The 18731-nt window shown below is 49.8% G+C and overlaps 1 protein-coding gene across 5 annotated transcripts in view; it reads right to left on the bottom strand.

Moving 5' to 3' along the window:
• The window catches only part of KAT2B (lysine acetyltransferase 2B), a 328579-nt gene that overhangs the window by 77381 nt on the left and 232467 nt on the right, over nt 1-18731 (bottom strand). For all 5 annotated transcript variants that reach the window (XM_029589280.1, XM_029589282.1, XM_029589284.1 and 2 more), the window contains exon 11: nt 10713-10839. In XM_029589280.1, coding sequence (XP_029445140.1) covers nt 10713-10839 — 127 coding nt within the window. The remainder of the gene's footprint in view (nt 1-10712; nt 10840-18731) is intronic.

Genomic DNA, 18731 nt, shown 5'->3' with positions numbered 1-18731 from the left:
AATCCGCACCTGACCTTGCAACTTGGTAATATGGTCAGACGTTAAGAAAACTCTCCCCTGTTGGGTGTCGAACGCCGCACTCAAAAAGGTCAATGACTGGGAAGGTGTTAGATGACGTTTTGAGAAGTTGACCACCCTTCCTAGATTCTTCAGTACTTGCAGCACTCGCCGAACTGCTGCCTGGCAAAGCAGTTCCGACTTCGCCCGAATCAGCCAATCGTCCAAGTATGGGTGGACCAACCATCGTTCTCTGCGCAACTAAGCCGCTACCACCACCATTATCTTGGTGAACGTCCTGGGTGCTGTAGCAAGACCGAAAGGTAGTGCCTGAAACTGATAATGTCGACCCAGGATGGAAAATCTCAGGAATTTCTAATGATCCATCCTGATCCTGATGTGCAGATATGTCTCTGTCAGATCCAGAGAAGCGAGAAATTCTCCCGGCCTCACTGAGGCGATGACTGACCTCAACGTTTCCATCCGGAAGCGCGGTATCCGCAGACACCTGTTGACGCGCATTAAGTCGAGTATTGTTCTGAAGGATCCTTCTTTCTTTTGCACGACGAAATAAATGGAGTAGCGACCTCTCCGTTGATCCACAGGAGGAACTGGGACAATAGCTCCAAGGTCGATCAAGTGCTGCAGCGTCTGTTATACTGCTCGACGCTTTGTGGCATACCCTCACAGGGAGACCAGAAACTGAGGGCGAAGCTGGCGTACAAAATCTAAAGCGTATCCATGTTTTATCACAGGGTACCCACTGATCTGTTTGTGATTTTGGCCCATTCCTCGTAAAACAGGGACAATCTGCCTCCTAACATCGGAACCGAGGAATGGACTGGCTGCCCATCATTGAGGAGACTTACCGACTGGCATGGACTGAGAGGTACCTGGTTTGCCAAAGTGACTACCACGAAAGGACTGAGACCATACCTGTTGTCTGTTAAAGTTCTGCTGAAAAGGGACCTTGGACGTCCTAGCCGCCCGAGAAAGTCGACCTCCCCAAAACCGGGCACGAGAAGGAAAAGACCCCCCCTCGATCATGGCCTGTCTTCCGGCAAGCGATGAACCTTATTCTCTTCCAGAGACTGGATCATATCCTCAAGTTCTTTCCCAAATAACAGCTTGCCTTTAAAAGGCAAGGAGTCCAGTTGAGACTTCGAGGAAGCATCCGCCGAGCAGTTTCAGTTCCATAACCATAATAACCTACAGGCCGAAACCGCAGACACCATAGCCCTGGCCGATGTTCGAAGGAGATCATGCAGAGAGTCTGCACTATAAGCCACCACAGACTCAAGGCTGCCTGCAGAGCTTCCTGCAGAGCTGCCTGCAGAGCTTCCTCCTCCGAAAAAGATTCATTTGCAAGTAGTTGCTGTACCCATCGAAGACCAGCTCTCAAACCAAAGTTGCTACACTTTGCGGCTCGGACACCAAGTGAAGAGACCTAAAAAATCTTCTTAAGCAGCAATTCCAACTTTCGATCCTGCAGATCCTTCAGGGCCGTCGCCCCTGTGACTGGAATCGTGGTCCTTTTCGTCACCGCCGAAACTGCGGCATCCACCTTGGGAACCCGAAGAATCTCCAACGCCTCCTCAGGAAGTAGATAAAGCTTGTCCATCACCTTAGTGACTTTCAACCCCAAATCTGGGGTGTCCCATTCGCGAAAAAGGAGATCAGTGACCGAAAAATGGAATGGAAAAGAGGTAGGCAGACCCCTCAGGCCCAATAACACCGGATCCATTGATCCCAAGCGAGATTCTTCCTGAGGAGCATCTATTCCCAATTCTTTCAAAATGGGAGGAATGAGAGGAAGCAGCTCCTCTTTTCTGAACAGACGAACAACCTTTGGGTCTTCGATGCCCTGAGAACCACGTGCAGCACTTTGCTGCTGGTCCCCGTCCTCCTCTACCCCCCTCGGGGGCTGGGACAGCAAATCCTGATCATCTGGATCTGCAGTGTCTGAAGATGTGTCTGAGTCAACCTGCGGCACCCTAGCCCACAAGGGACGCTTCTCCCTAGGAGCCCCCTGAGCCGCAACCCTCTTCTGGGCCTTAGGAGTAGGATCTAAAGGCACCAATTCCGGAATAGCGCGTTTCTTGCTGGCTTTCCGGGCCTTAAAGGCTTTATGCAAGACCAAAACAAATTCAGAAGAAAAGAAGGAGTCAGAATCTACCAAATCGGTATCAGGTACATCTCCCTGTCCATGGGCTCTGCCGGCACTCTAGATCGCAGCCTCGGAGCCGGCCATTGTGGAAAAAGCTGCAGCAGGAGATTCCCTTCCCCTGCCGCAATCTGAGCCGCCGCTGAGAAGGCACCCAAAATGGCGCCTTTTCCCGCGCTCAGTGAGAAGGAACAGGGAGGAGGGATTGGTAGCTCCCCTACTGCCAGCGCTCCTGACCGACTCCGGATAACGACCCCCTTCCCCACCGGTACCCGCTGAGGATCCCTCGCCGCCGGGGAGGCAGCCAGAACAGACTCCATCTTGGGACAGGCATGCCCGACCAGAGCCGCTCGCGTGGCAAGCTGGTCCACGCGGCAACAGTACAAAAAAACTAAAGATCCCCGGCAAACAACAAGAAACAGAAGACCGACCGTCTGACCAATATCAGCACCCACACAGTCGCAGCAAAGAAAAGGAAAATTAGTTTCTTACCTGATAATTTTCATTCCTGTAGTACCTAGGATCAGTCCAGACTGCTGGGTTATGCCTCCCCTCCAGCAGATGGAGTCAGAGAAAAGCTGTAAAGCACCCCCTAGATCAGGGGTGGGCACTTCCGATCCTTGAGGGCCACAAACCAGTCTGGTTTTCAGGATATCCCTAATGAATATGCATGAGAGAGATTTGCATGCACTCTGCCTCAGTTGTATGCAAATCTATGTCATGCATATTCATTAGGGATATCCTGAAAACCAGACTGGTTTGTGGCCCTCGAGGTCCGGAAGTGCCCACCCCTGCCATAGATATACTGGTGTGCCACCTGCGATCCCACAGTATACAGAATATCAAAGCAGAATGAAACATATAATCATCCACTGCTGCTGAATAGTAAACACTCTTAACTCAACCAATGACTAGACCAAGTAAGTATATTGCTTTGAAGACACAAACAAACCTGTCTTCCTTTATGAACAGAGAAAACCCTGTAAAACTTGCCTGAAACTATGCATCAACACGTATACCGATACTCTGCAGCTGCAAGAACTGTAAGGAGACAAATGAACAGAAAGAAATACGAGCGGACTCTCCAGAACAAACAGACTTGGGTGGGCATCTGGACTGATCCTAGGTACTACAGAAAGAAAATTATCAGGTAAGAAACTAATTTTCCTTTCCCTGTACGTACCAGGATCAGTCCAGACTGCTGGGATGTACCCGAGCCGCCTTAAATGGGGTGGGACCCAGAGAGTCCCGCTCGAATCACACTGCTACCAAAAGAATCCGCCGACAGATCACGAACATCTAATCGATAATGTCTAGCGAATGTGTGTAAGGACTTCCAGGTGGCCGCCCTGCAAATCTCTTGAGAAGACACAAACTGAGTTTCAGCCCATGATGCCACCTGAGAACGAAGAGAGTAAGCCTTAAGCCTATCCAGTACAGGCCGACCGCACCCAATGTATGCGGAAGCGATCGCTTTTCAACCAGCGGGCGACTGCAGACTTGGAAGCCTGAAGACCCTTTTTGGGACCATTCCATTAGTCACCTCCAAGTACCGCAGAAGTGCCCGACAGACATCCAAACGCCTCAGATCCCGACCTTGAGAAGATCGGATATCCTCTTCAGAAAAGGCAGGTAATTCCACCGCCTGATTCACGTGGAAGGCCGAAACCACTTTAGGCAAGAAAGAAGGTACCGTGCTTAGGGGTACCCTGGAATCTGAAATATGCAAAAACGGCTCCCTGCACGACGTGCTGACAAAATAGCCACTAGAAATACTGTCTTGAGAGTTAAATCCTTCAAAGTGGCCCTCTTGATAGGTTCAAAAGGTGAAGCACAGAGAGCATGGAGAACCAAATTCAAGCTCCAGAATGGACACAGAGCTCTCACCGGGGGACGCAAATTCCTAACCCCGCATAAAAAATGAACAACATCCGGGTGGCAGGCAAGAGAAGAACCCTCAATTCTGCCCCTCAGACAGCCCAGGGCCGCTACCTGCACACGAAGCAAACTGTAAGCTAAGCCCATCTTCAAACCGTCCTGCAAAAATGCGAGGATATGCCCCAATGAGGCCTTCCGTGGAGACAGCCCTAACTTACTGCACACGGCCTTCTTGGCCACTCCGGAGCCATTAGAATTACCAGACCCTGGTGGGATTCTATACGTCTTAAACCCTTTCCCACTAGGGACCACGGAGGAAAACACAAAGGAAGATGCGTGGAGGCCATGGAAGGACCAGCACATCCACCCCTTTCGATCCGTGTTCCCTCCTTTGACTGAAAAAACGAGCCACTTTGGCGTTTAGCCGAGTTGCCATTAAATCCAAGCGCGGGGTTCCCCAACGTCTAGTTATGAGATGCATCGCTTTGGACGACAGCTCTCACTGTTGTCGGCTGAGAAAATCTGCCTGAACATTGTCCACGCCTGCGATGTGGGAGGCCGCAATGCGGGCCAGATTGCGTTCTGCCCAGGCCATCAACAAAGTCGCTTCGGTGGCCACTGGGCAACTTCTTGTGCCTCCTTGCCTGTTTATATATGTCACGGTGGATGCGTTTGTCCGATAGAATTCATACCGCCCAACGGTGCAACATCGGGAGGAGTTGACGCAAGGCTAGCCGAACCGCCCTGGTCTCCAAGCAACTGATGGACCATGTGGTCTGTCGAGGGGACCATCTTTCCTGTACTGCTCGGGACTGAATGACCTCCCCCCAAGCAGATAGACTGGCGTCCGTCGTCACAACGATCCAAGGTGGAGATTCCAAGTCCACCCCCTGTAGGAGATGGTCCGGCACCAACCACCAACTGAGGCTGGACCGTGTCGGCTCCGGTAAGGGCAATAGCATGTCGTAGTCTTCTGACTTGGGATCCCAGCAGGACAGGAGTGCTCCCTGCAAAGGGCGCATATGAGCAAAAGCCCAAGGGACCATTTCCAGAGTAGAAGCCATATGCCCAATTACCTGTAAATAATCCCAGGCAGTAGGCAATGGCAGCTCCAAGAGGTTCCGCACTTGAGCCATTAAATTGACCATCCGTTGGCGAGGAAGGAACACTTTGCCCGCCGAAGTATCGAACCATGCTCCCAGAAACTCCAGTTGCTGAGTTGGGGCTAGATGGCTCTTCACGAAGTTGATTACCCAACCTAGCGCCTGTAGCTGCTCCAACACTGACCGAATCGCTAGCTTGCACAGAGCTTTTGACTTGGCCCGTATGAGCCAATCGTCCAAATAGGGATGCACTAGTATCCCCTGGCGGTGAAGGGAAGCCGCTACCACCACCAATACCTTGGTAAAAGTTCTGGGGGCAGTTGCCAAACCGAACGGCACGGCGCAAAACTGGTAATGGTCCCCCAGAACCATGAACCTCAGAAATCTCTGATGACGCTCCTGGATTCCAATGTGGAGATACGCCTTGGTTAGATCCAAAGAATCCAAAACTTCTCCCTTGTGAACGGCCGCAATGACAGACCTCAGTGTCTCCATGTGAAAACGCGGAACTCGCAAGGCCCTGTTGACCTGTTTCAAGTCCAAGATTGGTCTGAACGTTCCTTCCTTCTTTGGAACCACGAAGTAAATGGAATATCGACTGGACCGACGCTCGGCAGGTGGAACTGGGACCACAGCCCCCAGCGCCCGCAAATGATCCAACGTCTGTGCAATAACTTGCTGCTTTGCCGGGGACCCGCAGGGAGACACAAGAAACAGATCTCGGAGCGGGCGAGCAAAATCCAAAGCGTAACCATGACTTATAACGTCGAGGACCCACTGGTCCGATGTTATCTTGACCCATTCCTCCCGAAACAGGGACAGGCGACCCCCGATTAATGGGATGGAGGAATGGGCTGGCGCTGCTTCATTGTGCAGTCTATTGGGGGTAAAGGCATGCGATGCCCCCGAACACTGAGGTCGTCTGCTACGAAAGGAGTGCGTCCAAGCTTGCGACCGAGACGCCTGTTGTCTCTGTGCGGAGGAAACACCCCTCCCCGCAAGGAACCTCTGTTGCCCACAAAAACGGCCTCTGAAATTCCCAAAAGTATGAAACTGCTTGGGTTTATCTTCGGGCAGCTTGTAGACTTTATTGTCCCCCAAGTCCTTAATGAGCTGCTCCAGCTCGTCTCCGAACAACCATTTCCCCTTAAAGGGGAAGGAACCTAACCGGGACTTGGAGGAAGCATCCGCAGACCAGTGTCGAAGCCATAGCAGGCACCTTGCGGATACCGCTGAGGACATGGTGCGAGCGGAAGACCGAAGGAGATCATATAGGGCATCTGCGGTATAGGTGACCGCAGATTCCATGCGGTTCGCCTGCTCTGCCTCATCAGGCGGCAGATCCTGGGCCGTAAGCAATTGCTGTACCCAGCGAAGCGTAGCCCTCTGCATGAGGCTGCTACAGATCGCAGCCCGAATACCTAGAGCAGACACCTCAAAAATGCGCTTCAACAAAACCTCCAGCTTCCGATCCTGGAGATCCTTAAGCGCTGCATCCCCCGTCACGGGAATGGTAGTATGCTTAATGACGGCCGTGACCACCGAGTCCACTTTGGGTAGCTTGAGAAGCTCTAAAGACTCCGCCGGGAGGGGGTATAGCTTCTCCATAGCCCTGCTAACCCTTAGTGACGCCTCTGGAAAATCCCATTCCTTAGATACTATCTGAAATAATTTTGGATGAAATGGGAAAGTTTGAGGAGGTCCCTTAATGCCCGCCAAAACAAAATCCCCCGGGGAAGAATCTGTTTCCATCGGGGGTGCTGGAATCTCAAGCTCTTTCAACACCTGCGGGATCAAGGGATCTAACTCGTCCTTACTAAATAAGCGGAGGATCTGGGGGTCATCCCCCTCCACCGTAACATTGCCCTCCAAATCACCCCCCATATCTGAAATCAAGGGGTGTGGTGGTGGAACAGCCGGCTCTGTATCCCCCTGATCTACTGGTGTCCGGGGGCAACGAATCCCTGCATTCCCAGCACCTGTAGTGGTCTTGGGGATCTTAGGGGGAGAAGGACCTGCATCTTCCCAACCAGCCTCTGCCTCTAGGAATGCCTGATGCGTAAGTAGAACAAACCTCGAAGAAAAGGGAACTTGTCTCTTTAAACTTGCTCCCGCGGGCCTGGGGGGGGTTATGTGCCGCGAAATTGCTATCCCGCTGTGGGCTGAGGGCCGGAGGAGAATCAGGAGGGAACTCCCCTCCGTCCGAGTCTGCACCGTTTGCTGCACGGCGCGGGCAAGATGGCCGCCGCTCCCTCTTCGAATGGGGGTGGGGCCGATCTCTGCCCGCGAGTCGACTGCACTCTCCTCTGTTCGCGTGGCTGTGAAAGGGGGGACCATAGGCAGCGCTCGGCCTCCAGGAGAGTCCCTCGCCCCCGGGAAGACAAAGGGAGCAGAGACCCCCCCGAGAGAGCTGCGCCCCCGACTCCCCGCAGGCCGTACAGGCCAAAGCTCGTGGCATAGCAGCTCCGGAGCTGCTCAGGCAGACAAAAGCGCGCAAAAACAGCAGTGCTGGGACTGAAGGAAATAAAAAACGCGATGGGTGACCAGGCCACCCCATCCGGAGTCCCGGGACCCTAACGGGGCAGGCTGGGGCCAAGGAAGTGAGCAAACAGCCTGTCACCAACAGGACTTACTGTTATACCTTCGTTCACTTAGTATATATATATATATATATTTTTTTTTTTTTTAAAGGGAAAATCAGATCCCCGCTGCCTGATTACTTGAGCCCCCTTCAGAGATGAAAAACACCCCTGGAATTAGATACAGGGGGGGAGAGTGACCGGCCCACTGGTGAATACTCCCCCTGGTCACCAAGGGATTCCTATCTCCGGGAACTAGACATTAGGGCACTGCCCTGCCAAGCCTGCTTTTGAACTCGCCCAGCGACAGTAAAAGAAAGTGAGCCTAACCACTGATCTACTACCCTAAAATAAAATAAATTAGTCTAGTCAAAGGTCAGCCAAATCTGAATAACCAAACTCAAATTTAGAAAGGATCAGGACCGCAGGTTATGCCTCTCAATCTGCTGGAGTCAGAGATATACTGGGGGATCGCAGGTGGCACACCAGTATATCTAGGGGGTGCTTTACAGCTTTTCTCTGACTCCATCTGCTGGAGGGGAGGCACAACCCAGCAGTCTGGACTGATCCTGGTACGTACAGGGAACAACGGAGAGTTAAAATCAATTTAATTGTTTTTTTTTTAACTTGCTGGTCTGCCGTGGTGGTCCTTGGCCGGTGATGCTGGGGTGAGTGATCCGGGCTCCCCGGTATCACCCCAGTGTCTGCTGCACCAGGCAAAACAGGGCTCTCAGCCCCTGCCGCAGCCACCTCACACCAGTGGGGGATAGTCCCCTCAGGACTTGCCGACCCCCTGGGAGGCTGAAGCGCTCTGACCGGCAATCTTTTGAAAAAGGAACTGTTGAGTTCCTGTCTAACCTTTCTTTTTTTTTTGAATAAAAGCTTTATAATTTTGACAAATAGAAAAAAGAAAACCTAACTGCTAAGTAACCTAACCCAGACTGTGAGTTTGGCCCCCCTACCATCTGCTGGAGACAGAGTAATACTGGCAAACTGTGCGTGGCACCCAGGTATATATAGCAGAGTCTGTCACAACTTTCTCTGTCTCCATCTGCTGGTGGGGAGGCAAAACCCCAGGAGTCTGGACTGATCCGGGTACGTACAGGGAACCAGAACTTTTATTTGCCGCCTTGCTGGCCTTAAAAGCCTTATGCAGTAGCATAATGAAGTCTAAGGAAAACGAAGAAGAGGAATCAGATGCCCCCTCAGGGATGTCCTCTGCCGCATCCTCCACTAAAAAATCCGACAGAGCGCCCACCGCGGGGGCCAACGGACGCAGTGATAATAGAGGAGGGTCTTCCCCTCCCCCACCACGGCACGCTCAGCCGCGCGAAAAGTGGCCAAAATGGCCTCTGTTCCAGCGCTGAGCTGGAACGGGTCTACCACGCTGTGCTGCGTCCAGTGCAGCGGTCGGCCGAGGCTCCCCGGCTCACGGCGTGGCTTGATTTTTAAACTTTCGGCGGCTCTGGAGGTTCCCTCCCAGGGAGGCAGGCGGAGCAAAGGCCTTCCCTAGAGACGCGCGCGCGCATCTCCACACGCCTTATAGGCCGTACCACGCGACATTGAAGCAGCTGCCCACGGCAGTAAAGAAAAACGGCACCAGAGAAAAGGAAATGCCGACCGCAGCTCACCCCCAGCAATAGCGCTCTGGCCAAAAAATACAACAGGGAGCACTGCCCGGACCGATCCGGGCTCCCTGGTATCACCCCAAAGAGCTAGGGGAAGAGTGGTAAATAAGGTTCTTGACCCCCACTCCTAGTGCCTCAGATACCAGGGGAGATGGTTCTCTCAGAACCTGCCAAACCCCTGGGAGGCTGTCTTGATCGAGAAGAAAATTTCTCTTTTTAAACTATACCCACAGTATAAACTGAGTAAAAACCCAAATCTTCTATTTTTTAGGTTATCTATTCTTTTTTTTTTTTTTTTTTTTTAAATCTGACTAACTAAGATTGTAGGGTTTTGCACCTCCACCATCTGCTGGAGACAGAGAAATACTGGCAGGCTGTAGGTGGCACCTACGGGGATAGAACAGAGTCCGCCAAAATTTCTCTGTCTCCATCTGCTGGAGGGGAGGCAAAACCCAGGAGTCTGGACTGATCCGGGTACATACAAGGAACTCAAGTTAGCCAGGGAATGAATGTGAGAGAGAGCTCTTTGATGCCTTTATTCTCATGTTCCTTGGCAGCAGAAATTCCATGGTAAAAGTTTAAAGAATGACTTTGGGCATGGCTCACTAAGGAGGTTATTTTCAGAAGACTTTACGCACATTAACAGGCTTTTGAAAATTGCTTTTATTTGCATAACTCCTTTGAAAATTCACTCTTAAGGCTCCCCCCACATTCAGTGTCTATGGAAGAAGACCTTAATGAATCAGCCTCTCCTTCCAAAAAAAAAGATCAGGGATATTAAAATAATTGGGATCTTTTAAGTTAAGAGTCCTTTTAAGGATCAATTCAAAAGTCATTTCTAGAGCTCAGATCAGGAGGAGAGCCCTTTCCAGTTGGTTTTACAAGGCATGCCTTACTACTTTCTGTCCCCATTGTGCCTCTTTTTAAGAGCGCAGAGATGCGGAATTACTTGTATCAACTGTAAGCATGGGCTGGGAGAATGGGAATGAGACTATTCAGACTGACAGAGCTCTATAAGGACCATTTGAAACCACAATTATCCCACCCAACAAAAAAGCTGAGCACAGGCCTGCAATATACACCATTTTTCACCAGTTCAGGGGAAAGCACAGTGCAGCATTTTAGCATTTGACTCAAGAACTAAAGTTTTGCCATTTCATAGAAAAAACACTGCTTTTAACACCACCTTAAGGCAAAAGACTGATATCAAATTATCAAGGTTTCAGTGACTAATTTGGACTGAGTTTCACTAAATATATATATATATATATATATATATATATATATTTTTTTTTTTTTTTTTTTTTTTTTTAACAAACAAAATAAAAAGAGTGAATTAATACTCAATTATGAATCATCTTACTTTAACTTGTTCATTAGACGTCACAGCACAGAAGACAATCTCGGTAAAGCCTTGGCTTAGGAACATGCGGAAACAGATACCACCAATCACGCGGCCATCTTTTATTAAAGCCAGGGTTTTGTGCTTCCTGAAAACAGAAAACTACATTTTCAAGATTGGAGTTCGTATTTCAAATCCATAAGTTCTCCCTCTCTGTACTGAGAAATATCACTTTGCTTTCAAAATGTTAAATGCAGGTTTCCAAATCAACACTGAACAAGTGAAAACAATAAACCACCACTGCCACCCCAGAAGCAATGGCTCAGTCTGGAGAGGTATTGGCACATGTATATATACTTATTGCCAGTTTGAATTTAGCCAAAATGCCAATGTCCAAAAGTACCAGTAAATACTGACAGCTGTTTTTTGGCCTAAGCTACATGAGTTTCCAGTAGTATATCTAAACTGTTGTGACTGGCAGCCTTCTTGCAAATATTTTACACTGAACAGATCATGGCTTGCCAAAACAAGACTGGAAAAGGATCTTTGTACTATGGTAAGTTAAATTAGAGTGTTTAGTGCCAGGCTAAGAGACAACTAGCAGACATGAAACAAAGAGCTGCATGCAGAGAGGAAGAAATAATGTGACTACTGGAGAAAGCCCCAGCTGTGCCTCTGCTGAAACACAAAACACAGTATAGGTCCTTTAGTTCTAGGGGAATTCTGCACTACTGCAGAGCACAGAATTTGCTCAGAAAATGGCAGAGGAGACCCAGGCATGCCGCGAATAGAGCATGCGAAGATGAAGGCCCCTTCTAGGGAAATTCTGCATCTCTAAGTAATACATTTTTTCTGTATTAATTTTAAATGTAATTTCTTTAAAGACTGCCATGTAAATTGTGTTATTTTGACCAATATAAATTTTGCAGAATTTTCAGTTTTTTGTGTGCAGAATTCCCCCAGGAGTAGTCCTTGCATTTCAAAACAAGATATTGGAGAATGGCACAAAGAATTGCTAGAATACTAATAAAATGTTTGGAAGCATGAGCTAGGAAGAAGAAGCTGCTCCAACTACAGCTAATTTGTTTAGAAATAAGAATGGGGAAAATCTGATAAACCGCAGGAGGATATCCTAGGGCTATACCAAAATACTTCAAATCTGTAAGTATGAGCTAAAAATGACACAGCCGTCAAGATTAGCAGGAAAGTACTTTGCTTTAATCATAGAAAAAGGGTTCCCTCCTTACAAAATAGTTATGGTATAGAACATGCTCCCAACTGGGACAGTTCTAGTCACATCAGTAAGGATTTTTCAAAATTAAGCTGGCTACAGGTGAATATGATTAATGGAGTTTCTAGAGATTAATGAATTCTTAGATTTACTTATTTTGATTCTGACAGGTGCAGATTTCCTCCAATGACCTTCTCTGGCATCAGAAAGCAGAGTTGCTTACCTGTAACAGGTGTTCTCCCAGGACAGCAGGATGTTAATCCTCACATATGGGTGACATTATCAGATGGAGCCCTGTCACAGAACACTTTTGTCAAAGTTTCCAGAACTTTGACTGGCACACTGAGCATGCCCAGCATGCCACTAACCCTGCAGCCAGCAGGGGTCCCCCTTCAGTCTTGTTTGTAGCAAAAAATAAAATAATAAAATGTAAGCAAAAAATAAAATAATAAAACGTAAGCGAACCCAACTCCGTGGGTTTCGTGAGGACAGGAGGGTTTTGTAAGGAATAACATCCTGCTGTCCTGTGAGAACACCTGTTAAAGTAAGCAACTCTGCTTTCTCCCAGGACGGTAGTCCTCACATATGGGTGAATAGCAAGCTACAGGCTGAGTCATATGAGGCTAAGCAGCACCGAATATGTGCAACAGGCACAACAACTGGGGTACTGTTGGCAAGGATGAGGCAGCCTGAATTCACAGCAAGTCGAGGTAGGACAAGTTGGGTTCCTACACTGGGAACAAATTTCTTAGGACAGACTGGCCAAAGACGGAATCCTGTCGCCCAGCCTTGTCCAGGCAGTAGTAAGCTGCGAAGGTGTGGAGAGAGCTCCATGTCGCAGCTTTGCAGATGTCAGCAATTGGTACTGAATGGTAGTGTGCTACTGAGGTTGCCATTGCTCTGACTGAGTGTGCCTTCACTCGTCCCTGCAGTGCAAGGCCTGCTTGCTGGTAACAGAATGCGATGCAGTCTGCCAACCAGTTTGACAGTGTTTGCTTGCCCACCGCGTTCCCAAGTTTGTTCTTATCAAAAGATACAAACAGTTGGGTGGACTTCCTGTGGGTTGTAGTGTGGTCTAAGTAAAACGCAAGAGCACGCTTACAGTCCAATGTGTGGAGAGTTCGCTCACCTGGCTGAGCAAGAGGTCTTGGAAAGAAAGTAGGCAAGACTATGGACTGATTTAAATGGAAATCAGTTACCACCTTAGGAAGGAATTTAGGGTGAGTGCGGAGAACCACCTGGTCATGGAGGACCCTTGTGTAGGGTGAGTAGATCTCAAGGGCCTGTAACTCACTTACCCTGCGAGCAGACGTGATGGCTACTAGGAAAAGTACTTTCCATGTAAGGTATCTGATTTCGCAGGAGTGCAAGGGTTCAAAGGGAGTGCGCATTAGCCTTCCAAGAACATTGAGATCCCATGCCACAACCGGTGGTCGTAGAGGAGGCTTAAGCTGTACTAAGCCTCTCATGAAGCGACTCACCAGGGGTTGAGCCGTTATCAGGGCATCCCCTATTCCCTGATGGTATGCAGAAATGGCACTAAAGTGCACTCGGATAGATGATGTCTGGAGACCAGATTCTGAGAGGTGCCAGAGGTAGCCCAATAGCTTGGATGAGGGGCAAGAAAAGGGATCAAAGCCCTTCTGCGTGCACCACAAGGTAAATCTCTTCTATTTAGAGTGGTAAGATTTCTGCGTGGAAGGCTTTCGTGAAGCTACAAGGACTTGAGAGACACCACTAGAAAGATTGAGTGGTTAAAGAATCAACCTTTCAACATCCAGGCTGTCAGAGACAGGGTCTGGAGGTTCGGGTGGTGTAGTTTGCCTTGATTCTGTGGATGAGGTTGGGCGCCGTGCCCAGGCGAATGGGTTCCTGAACAGAGAGGTTGTGAAGTATGGGGAACCTCACTTGGCGGTGGCCAATTCGGGGCTATGAGTATCATGAAGCCTCAGTCATGTTGTAGCTTCACGAAAGTCTTGGCTATCAGCGGAATCGGAGGATATGCATATAGCAGACCTGTGTTCCAGGGACAGGCGAAGGCATCCTGGCTGGTGCATGCCGGTCCCTGTGCAGGGAGCAGAAGTTTTCCACTTTGTGGTTCTGACTGGACACAAAGAGGTCGATGGTCAGATGACCCCACCAGTGGAAGATTCTGCTCGCAACCGAGGGATCCAGAGACCATTCGTGGGGCTGGAAACATCGGCTGAGGCGGTCTGCCATTGCATTCCGAGTGCCCGCTAGATAGGTGGCTCACAGAAGAATGGAATGCAACAGGGCCAGGCCCAAATCTGCGCTGCCTCCTGGCAAAACAGATAAGAGACAGTGCCCCTGTTTGTTCAGGTACCACATTGCAACTTGGTTGTCTGTTTGAATCAGGACAACTTTGTTAGAGAAATAATCCTGACATGCATAAAGGGCGTACCGCATTGCTCGAAGCTCCAGAAAGTTGATTTGATGGGTCGCTTCGGCTTTTGTCCAAGTCCCTTGAGTTTGAAGGTCTTGGACATGGGCTCCCCAACCTAGGTTGGAGGTGTCTGTAGTTAAGGTCACCTGAGGAGCCGGTTGCTGGAAAGGAAGACCGACTTGTAAGTTGGCTTTGTGTATCCACCAGGCAAGGGTCAGATGATGCTGGCTGGTTATGTGTACCAGGGACGACAGCAGCTGAGCAGCTTGTCGCCACTGGGATTTCAGAGTCCATTGGGTCATTCTCATGGCCAGGCGTGCCATAGGGGTGACATGGATTGTTGATGCCATGTGGCCGAGCAACCTGAGTAGCTGGCTAGCTGAAGCTTTTTCGGAGGATAAAGCTGGCAAGGTTGGACAGCGTAATCGCACGGTTGTTGGGTAAGAATACTCTGGACAGTGTTGTGTCTAGTTCTGCTCCTATAAAGGAGAGAAGATGAGACTGTGTCATTTGGGATTTGTGGTAATTTATTAGAAACCCCAATGAGTTTAGAAGCCTTATGGTGAGACTGAGAGAGTCGAGGGCTCCTTGTTTTGACTGGCTTTTTATGAGCCAGTCGTCCAGGTATGGAAAAATGTATATGCCTCTGCTGTGTAACTGCGCAGCCACGACTGCCAGGCACTTCGTAAAAACTTGAGGCGCCAAGGCTAGGCCGAATGATAGTACTTTGTATTGATAGTGACTGCGGCCCACCACAAATCGCAGATATTTGTGATGAGGCGGGGGATATCGCAATATGGGCATATGCGTCTTGCAGGTTCAGAGAGCAGAGCCAATCACCTTGTTGAAGTAGAAGAAGCATGGTGCCCAGGGATACAGCAGAGTTGCTTACCTGTAACAGATGTTCTCACAGGACAGCAGGATGTTAGTCCGCACATATGGGTGACATCATCAAGATGGAGCCCAATCACGAAACACTTTTGTCAGAGTTTCTAGAACTTTGACTGGCACCTACTGGGCATGCCCAGCATGGCACTAACCCTGCATCCAGGAATGGAGAGGCTCGAACGGAGGTTTCATGAGCCACCCTAAGACCACGTTAAGGTCCCAAGTGGGAGCCGGAGGGCGCAATGGAGGTTTCAGGTGGAGCAACCCTCTCATGAAGCATGTGACTAAGGGCTGTGTTGAAATAGAGACATCTCCTACTCCGTTGTGGAAGGCATCTACCGTACTGACATGCACTCTTATAGAGGACGTTTTCAGGCCTAATTCTGACAGATGCAAGAGATAGTCCAGAAAATTCGCAGGGGAACAGGTGAAGGGGTCTATGGACATGGACGTGCACCAGACCGTAAACCTTTTCCACTTGGAACAATAAGAGCGTCTCGTGGAAGGCTTTCGTGAAGCTACCAAGACTCGGGATACCGACTCTGAAAGGTTAAGGGGTTGAAGTATTAGTCTTTCAACATCCAGGTCGTCACGACAGGGCCTGGAGGTTGGGGTGGCGTAGGCACCCGTTGTTCTGAGTTATAAGAAGCGGATCCTCCCCTAGAGCGATGCGCTGGCGAACTGATAGATCCTTGAAGATTGGGAACCAGACTTGGCATGGCCAGTGAGGGACTATCAGAATCATTAAGCCCTTGTCCCTTCGTAACTTCACGAGAGTCTTTGATATGAGTGGAAGCGGGGGGTACGCGTAGAGGAGACCGCTGGACTACGAAAGGGCGAAAGCGTCCCTCGGCTGTGAGTGGCGGCTGCGAGTGAAGGAGCAGAAGTTCTCTACTTTGTGGTTGTGGAAGCATGCAAAGAGGTCTTTGTGAGGATACCCCCAATGCTGGAAGATTGCGTCCGCTACCGCAGGGTTGAGCGACCATTCGTGCGGATGGAAGGTCCGGCTCAACCTGTCTGCCAGAACATTGTCCACGCCCGTCAAGTAGGTCGCTCTGAGGTACATCGAGTGGGAAAGAGCCCACGCCCATATCTGTACAGCTTCCTGACTCAGAAGGTAGGAGCCCGTTCCCCCTTGCTTGTTGATGTAGCACATCGCTACCTGGTTGTCAGTTTGAATCATGATGGTCTTGTTTGAGAGGCAATCCTGAAAGACTCTGAGGGCATATCTGATCGCTCGAAGTTCCAAGAAATTTATCTGTTTGGCTTCCTCTGGAGACCAGGGACCCTGAGTCTGTAGGTTGTTAACATGAGCACCCCACAACCTGGATTGGAGGCATCTGTCGTTAGGACAATTTGAGGCTCTGGAACCTGAAAGGGAAGGCCTTAAAGGAGGTTGGAGAGCTGCATCCACCAGGCCAGCGACAGGCGGAGCTGCTTGGTAATGTGGCCAATGCTGGACATTGGCTGGTAAGCCTGAGTCCACTGGGACTTTAGAATCCATTGCATGACTCTCATGGCGAGGCGTGTCATTGGAGTGAAATGCAGAGCGGGCACCATGTGACCCAGCAAAATGAGAAAATAACAAGCTGTCGAATAACGCCGATTCTGGAGGCATTGTGTGAGAGATATGAGAGTACGAGCTCGATCCTGAGGGAGGAATGCTTTTGCCTGCATGGTGTCCAGGTCAGCTCCTATGAAGGATAGGGCTTGAGATGGAACTAGGCTGGACTTGGGGTAGTTGATCAAAAACCCGAGAGACACCAACGTATGGATTGTTAGATGTAAGGAGGCTAATGCATCCCTCTGAGTCGGAGCCCTTATCAGCCAATCGTCGAGATAAGGGTAGACATGGATGCCCTGACATCTAAGGTAGGCCGCAACCACTACGAGGCACTTGGTGCAGTCTTGAGGAGCGGATGATAGGCCAAACGGCAGTACCCGATACTGAAAATGCCGGGGGCCGACCAGGAAACGAAGGAATTTGCGGTGGGGCAGAGTGATCGAGATGTATGTATACGCGTCTTGTAGATCTAGAAAGCAAAGCCAATCTCATAAGAACATAAGAAAATGCCATACTGGGTCAGACCAAGGGTCCATCAAGCCCAGCATCCTGTTTCCAACAGTGGCCAATCCATCCTGAACTTCTCCCTCTGAAGACATTTGTTTAAGGCACGCAGGTCCAGTATTGGACGAATGCCACCTGACTTTTTTGGGATGAGGAAATACCTGGAAGAGAACCCCTGCCCCTGCTGGGAGAGGGGCACTGGTTCTATTGCCTGGGACTTCAGGAGGGTTGATACCTCTTCTTCCAGAAGAGAGGAGTGGTCGGATGAACCCCACGTCGGCCGAGGTGGGAAGTCTGCTGGTACCGACAGGAATTTGAGGTGGTAGCCTTGGGTCAGTACAGCAAGTACCCACTGGTCTGAAGTGATCGTGTGCCATATGTTGGTAAAATGGCACAGTCGACCGCCGACTGGTACGGACGGTAGAGGAAGTTGCCTTATGCTCTCCAGCGAGGAGTCAAAATCCAGCAGCTGGGCCCGGTTGAGGGGCTGGCTGGGTCTTTTGAGGTCGGGCTTGCCGACCTCAAAAGACCTTCCAGGCCTTCTGGTAAGGCCTGGAAGGATGACCTCGAGCGGCAGGAGGATAATATCTCCGTGGCTTGAAAGATGGTCGCTTAGAGTCCCTTCAGAATGTCCTCTTAGAAGTGGACGGGAAATCAGAAGGTACTGAGGAAAGCTGGCGCAGCATTTCATGGTGGTTCTTTAGCTGTGCCACTGTTTCCTGGATTTTGTCCCCGAAGAGATTATCTCCAGCATAGTGTAGGTCTGCTAACCAGTCCTACACCTCTGGTCGTAGGTCTGAGGACTTCAGCCAGGCCCACCTTCTTGCACTAATCCCTGCTGCAGACACTCTGGAGGCAGTGTCAAAAATATCATAGGCAGCGCGGACCTCATGCTTGACAGCATCTAGGCCTTTCTGAGCCAGCGCATTGAGTGGATCCTGGAATTGTTCTGGTAAAGATTCAGAGAAATCTTGGATCTTCTTGAACAGGGTCATGTATAACTGGTAGGAAGCAATGCGAGAAATGAGCATTGAGCCATGGAAGACACGCCTGCCAAAAGCATCCAGGGACCTCTGTTCTTTCCCTGTAGGTATGGAGGAATGAGGTTTAGAACGTCGTGCCTTCTTCTGGGCTGACTCCACAACCACAGAATGGTGATCCAACTGTGTTCTTTGAAACCCAGGGGCTGTCTGGACAAGGTAGGTGGCATCTGTCTTTTGGTTGACAGGTGGTACCGAGCCTGGGTGCTTCCAATTCCTTTTCAGCAAGTCAATTAGGATTTCATGAATAGGAATAGACATGATTTCCTTTGGGGCATCAAGAAACTGGAGTACGTCCAGCATCTTGTGCCTCGAGTCCTCTTCTGTCTGAAGCTGAAATGGAATCGTTCCAGACATTTCCTTTATGAAATAAAATAAAGGAGAGATCCTCTGGAGGAGAGCGTCGTCT

Source organism: Rhinatrema bivittatum, chromosome 2 (genome assembly GCF_901001135.1).
Source record: "Rhinatrema bivittatum chromosome 2, aRhiBiv1.1, whole genome shotgun sequence".
Taxonomy (NCBI): Eukaryota; Metazoa; Chordata; class Amphibia; order Gymnophiona; family Rhinatrematidae; genus Rhinatrema; species Rhinatrema bivittatum.
This window is presented reverse-complemented; position numbering and strand designations above follow the sequence as displayed.